The sequence below is a fragment of the Microcaecilia unicolor genome, chromosome 5 (assembly GCF_901765095.1).
Source record: "Microcaecilia unicolor chromosome 5, aMicUni1.1, whole genome shotgun sequence".
Taxonomy (NCBI): Eukaryota; Metazoa; Chordata; class Amphibia; order Gymnophiona; family Siphonopidae; genus Microcaecilia; species Microcaecilia unicolor.
Window position 1 is genome coordinate 103,085,108 of NC_044035.1, and position 6,000 is coordinate 103,091,107.

General features: G+C 38.1%; 1 protein-coding gene across 1 annotated transcript in view; it reads right to left on the bottom strand.

Moving 5' to 3' along the window:
* Positions 1-5,029, bottom strand: part of DNAJC12 (DnaJ heat shock protein family (Hsp40) member C12) — a 53,113-nt gene extending 48,084 nt beyond the window's left edge. Inside the window, exon 1 of the mRNA XM_030203129.1 lies at positions 4,848-5,029. Coding sequence (XP_030058989.1) covers positions 4,848-4,925 — 78 coding nt within the window. The 5' untranslated portion in view covers positions 4,926-5,029. The remainder of the gene's footprint in view (positions 1-4,847) is intronic.
* Between the last annotated feature and the right edge of the window lie 971 nt (positions 5,030-6,000).

Below are 6,000 nucleotides of genomic sequence, written 5' to 3' on the forward strand. Positions count from 1 at the left end.
AGGATTTACACCAATTCAACCCTGGTGTAACTCCCTGTGCCTAAATTAGGCGTAGATGCCCCGGATTCTATAATAATGTATACATCTTAGGTGAACACCCCTGACCTGCTCATGCTCCTCCCATGGCCACGTCTTCTTTTCAGCTGCATGCTAAAAAATTTATGCCTTCATCTTTATAGAATAAGGCCTAGCAAGATGTACATGTAAATTCAAATTGTTGCCAATTAGTGCAGATAATCAATTATTAGTGTCCAATTCTTGGCACTAATTGGCTTGTTATTCAAATTGCGCACACAACTTAGTCCCACATGCCGAATTTTGTGCACCATTTATAGAATTTGAGGGTATACGTGCTGTTATTTCAATATTTTTTCTGTTGATCTTATCTATTGCCTATGTCCAGATTAATCTTTTTGTTCAGCTCCTTGGGTGACTTTCTTCAAAAAGGTGATAAATAAATCTTAATAAATGAATAAAATAAATACTATGAATCTGTGACAGTTAGCTTGGTTTTCTGCACTGCACTGCATGTAATGCAAGCACTCCTCATACATCATACACATACGGATTAACCTGCTAATAAAGACGAAAGCCATCACAAGCTGCTGGAATTAAAACAGGATAAATAAACTGGAGAAATATTTATGCTGAAGCAATAGCTCCTTTTTGTTGCTGGATTAGCCAGTGGCACTGAAGCAGTATGCTCACAGACTGTCAGCTCCAGCTGTCTTTTGGATGCTTCTCAATGGCCAGATTTGTTTTATCTTTTAGAAATGAACTTGCTATTAATTTTTTAAATGAACTGAAAAATTTTAAACACATTAGCACGTCATCAGGTACCACTGACTACTTACTGCTTGCTTTCCACATCCAGTCTCCCTCTAGATAAGAAGGGGCCTGCAGTGCTGCTCAGTGACTAATACAAAACATTATTATTAAAATCCAAGGCAATGTCATTTAGGACATATTGTGCCAAGCAAACACATTTGTTCAGGAAGATTACTTCATGGGAATGAGTCAAAAACATAAGGGTCTATTAACTGAGCTGCACTAAAGGTTTGCATCTAACACATGTTAAAGCCAAAGTTAAAGTGTTTTAGGTGCAAAACCGCTGTGTTAACTGTTAGAGGCATTCCCAGCACTTTGGGGAAAGCGGCTGTGCAGTTAAAGGTAACTTTACAAGTTGCCTAGGTTAATTGGGCAGGAAGATGCCTATTTTAAGGTATTTTTTTTTTCAATTGCAATTGGAACTTTTATTAATTTTCTATCAAATAAGCACCACCAAAAAATAATCACCTATACATAGGCTTTCATTGAATGGTCACCAGGAGCTGGTTCAACTCTGGATCTGGAAGAGATATTGGAAAAAGGGCTGTGGATAACATGAGGAGGGTTCTAGTAAAGTATGAAGAAAGTTCTAGAATTTGTCAAATAATATTTAATGCTACACAATGCAGGGTCACACATTTGGGCTGCAAAACTCAAGGGAAGGATGCAGTATAGGGGGTGAAGTAATTCTGTGCATGAAACAAGAGCAGGACTTGAGGGCGATCATATTTGATGATCTTAAGAGGGTCATGCCAGAGGAAAAGATGAAGGTAAAGCCAGAAGGATGTATGGGTGTTCAGGGAGAAGAATGGTCAGCAAGAAAAAGGAGGTAATAGTGCCTCTGTATAAGTCTCTGAAAACACTTCATTTAGAGTACCGTGAATAATTCTGGAAACCACACCTTTAAAAAGATATAAACAAGATGGAGTCGGGCCAAAGGGCAGTTACTCAAATGTTCATTGGTCTTCATCATAAAGTGTATGGGGACAGATTTAAAGATCTCAAAATGTATACTTTGGAAGAATGGCAGGAGAGAGGAGGATGTAGGACTAAATTTTCTAAATGGCACTGAAAAAAAATAGCGCTTAGAACTATTCTATAAACTGTGCTCAAAGTTCGGTTGCCATTTATAAAATAGCTTTTAGTGCCAGGATCCACGACTACTTTTAGGCACGAGAATTTACAACAATTGAACCCTGGTGTAAATCCTAGAGAATAAATTAGGCACAGATCCCCCTTATTCTATAACAATGCACATAAATTGCGGGAATGCCCCTGATCCGCCCATGACCCTCCCATGGCCACGTCCCCTTTTTGGAGCCATGTATAAAATTCACACGTGGATCTGGGTGCATAAATTTGCATATGTAAAAATCAATTAATGCCAATTAGCACCAATAATTGATTGTTAGGCCCCAATTATTGGAAATAATTGACTCATTAATCAATTAAATTGCATGCACAAATTGGACATGCAATTTAAAGAGCCATTTCTAGAATTGGGGGATAATGGATACATTTAAATACCTCCATGGCATAAATGTACAGGAAACAGGCCTCTTCCAGCTGAAAGGAAGCTCTGGAAACAGGGTTCATAGGATGAAGGCAAAAGAAGATCATATATGGAAATACTTCTTTATGGAAAGGGTGGTGGATGGATGGAAGAGGTGAAGACATGCACTGTATCTAAACTCAAGAAAGCATGAGACAAGCACTAAGAAAGAGGAAGGGATAATATTTATTTATTAATTAATTTATTTATTTATGGTTCATTTGTATCCCACATTTTCCCACTCATGCAGGCACAATGTGGCTTACAGAAAGTTAAGAAAAGTTACAATGTATGAAAATATTGCAAGGAGTACAAAGAATAGACAGGGGGAACAATAGCTAACAATGGGAAACTAAGCAGGGTGAGGAAAATGAAGGGTGCATCAATCAGCAGAGTAAATAGGGAAGTAAGTTTTAGCAAAGAAGTAAGTCTTCAGCAACTTCTTGAAGAGGATGTGGTCCACTTGTGCTTTGAGGTGCTGCGGGAGAGCATTTCAGTATTTAGGGCACCAGTAGCGGAAAGAAGAGGAGAAAATCTTCTTATACTTGACACCCTTACAGTTTGGGAAGTAGAGATTAGTAGGCGGTATCGATGGGCAAACTGGATAGGCTATATGATCTTTACCTGCCATCATTTTCTATATTTCTATGTAATTGCAAGGTACAGTCCTCGCCAGTACCAAGCTAAAAATGAAGCCTTATTTCTCCTATGTATTACAGCATTAAAAAAGTATACCGAGCGAGTAGAATGCAATATGTTTGAGAAAAGAAAAACCCTTCTTGAGTCATGAGAAAGCGTTCCTGTCCTGAATAAGGCAATTCTGAATAGCTGGCATACAAACAGCTGTTATTATAGCAAAGCCCTCCAACTTCTAGATGTATAATTATAGATTCATGGTCAAAAACTGTAGCTTCTCCAAGATACAATTTCTCTTTGATGCACCCTAAAACACACCTCTATTAGACAATTCTGAGCAAGAAGTGAATACAATCACATTGAGAAAATGAACTATTTGCATGCAAGACATTTTTAAACACCCCTGCCCCTAATTATTATAGCTTATAATGGCTAAAATGCAGATTGGTTTCCAATATTCAGCCTCCAAAGACCAAAAATAACATTGATGATTGAAAGGGCAACAGTAAAGGTAAGAAGTAGGTGAGTGTAATGAAATCTGTTTGGAATAGTTTCAGAAAAGCAGAAGTACATTCCCCAGTGACCTGAAGAATTCTGTCTCCTAGCCCTAACAACTGCAATCAGTGAATAAAAACCCATAATGGGACTTGATATACCGCCTTTCTGTGGTTTGTACAACTACATTCAAAGCGGTTTACATAGTATATATAGGTACTTATTTGTGTCTGGGGCAATTGAGGGTGCACTAACCACTAGGCTACTCCTCCACTGGGTATAAAAGTTAAATGGGGTACACAAAACACAACAGTTTGCACTCAGTCACTTCTCCGCAATTACATGCGTTCATTTCCTGTTCAGAATTCTCTGTATGAATACAGAGGTGCATCTTTGAGGTGGCAAGTGAGATTCTTTCACCCACAGGCTGCTGTTTGTGATCAACAGAACTATAATTAAGTATTTCAATTTGAGGGCGAAGGAGGGCATAGAGAGTTACTTACATGCAAATTATGACCTCTATGAATGTGTGTGCTCTAATCTTTATAATTTTGTGCTTTAGAATGGCCAAAACAAGATTTTATCATTTAGAAGCTGTGAAATGGAAACAAGGAAATAAGAATGGAAGTATAAAAGCAGGGGATACTGCTATGAGAATGAGAAGTTTCTATCCAGCCAATCACATTTTTGAAAATGGACACGTTCAAATCTTTTCAGAATTGCCTAAGGATTAAACAGAGGTATGTTCTGAGGGACCTACAGAGGATTCTAAAGCTTCAATCCATAAATGATTATGTCTACAGTACCAGAAATAGAAGCACAAAGATCCAGGAACTTGGTCTAACATCAGTTTGTAGGTGTTAACGATACACATCTCCTGTTGTCCTCTCTCAGCACAACAGTTATCACCACTTGCACATTTGACGTCCAGTCAACCACATGGTGATATAAAGCACGATCTGAAGTTAAAGATTCTTTAATTCACAAATCATATGGTTTCTTTTTTCCATAATTTAATTTTTTAATTATAAGGTAGATAAATCTAAACAATCCTAAACATTGATCTTGAAAAGTAAACCTGCACCATTTTTTTGATATTCTGATAACTTCTTATTGTAAATGTTCAATTTTTTATTCCTACTGACTGTAGTATTGTGCATTGTACATTTGCTAATAAACATCAGACAGTACACTTTCAAAGCTTTGCCCAAGATGTAGTATTTTCTTGACATCACGATCTAAAACTGAAACAAAATGAGCATGAATCTAATAATATTGCATCTATCATGGCTGCAGACAAGTTTAGGACCCTAGGACAACATCTTTGTACACTCACGGTGGACAGCTCATCGCATCCCAGCAACGCATAATAATCTTCGAGCTCTTCCTGTTTGCAGTTCAAAATCGCATCCATCTGGTCAAAGTCGGCTGTTGACGTACTTGTCCCGGCTAGAAGAAGTAATTCTACCAAGCCTAATAACAATCGCTCTTAAATCCTCCTGCTCTAGCTCACAGCCAGCAGTCCGTGCTGTTTATATACACTCCAGTGTAACCTGACACCACCTCCCAGGAGCTGCTCAGAGAGGGAGGTGCACGAGCCTGACAGCTGCTATGGTTCTCGGGAGTTGCAGTTTCTCAAAGATTTTACTGTGGGAGTGAGTAGACGATTGTTGGGAGACGGCAAGGGTGTGCATAGATGTCTCGTTTTTTTTAAAAATGTCCAAGTATCTTTATTGAATTTTGAAAAGGACAAAGAACATATGTACAACAGAATATTCTTATTAAAGAAATTCAATGAGACAAAACAGTACAAAAAAACTCCCCCCAAAACCGCAGTTTGTCAGAGAAATTGCTAGATATGAGAATCATGAAAGTTATCATCTGTCAAATACAGTATCTAGGAAATATCCGAAACAGGTATCAAAAACATAAGAACATAAGTACATAAGAACATAAGTATTGCCATACTGGGACAGACCAAAGGTCCATCAAGCCCAGCATCCTGTTTCCAACAGTGGCCAATCCAGGTTCCAAGTACCTGGCAAGATCCCAAAATAGTATGAAACAAGCAGTGAATTTTCCGCAAAGTCCATTTTAATAATGGCTTATGGACTTTTAGGAAGCTGTTCGGACCTTTTTTTAAACCCTTTTAAGCTAATTACTTTTACTACATTCTCTGGCAATGAATTAGTGTTGAATTACATGTTGAGTGAATAAATATTTTCTCCAATTTGTTTTAAATTTACTACTTTGTAGCTTCATTTCGTGCCCCCTAGTCCTAGTATTTTTGGAAAGAGTAAACAAGTGATTCACGTTCACCCGTTGCTGTTCCACTCATCTTATAGACCCCTATCATATCTGCCCCTCAGCCGTCTTTTCTTCAAGCTGAAGAGCCCTAGGCACTTGAGCCTTTCCTCGTAGGGAAGTCATCCCATCCCCTTTATCATTTTCGTTGCCCTTCTCTGTACCTTTTCTAATTTCACTCTTTT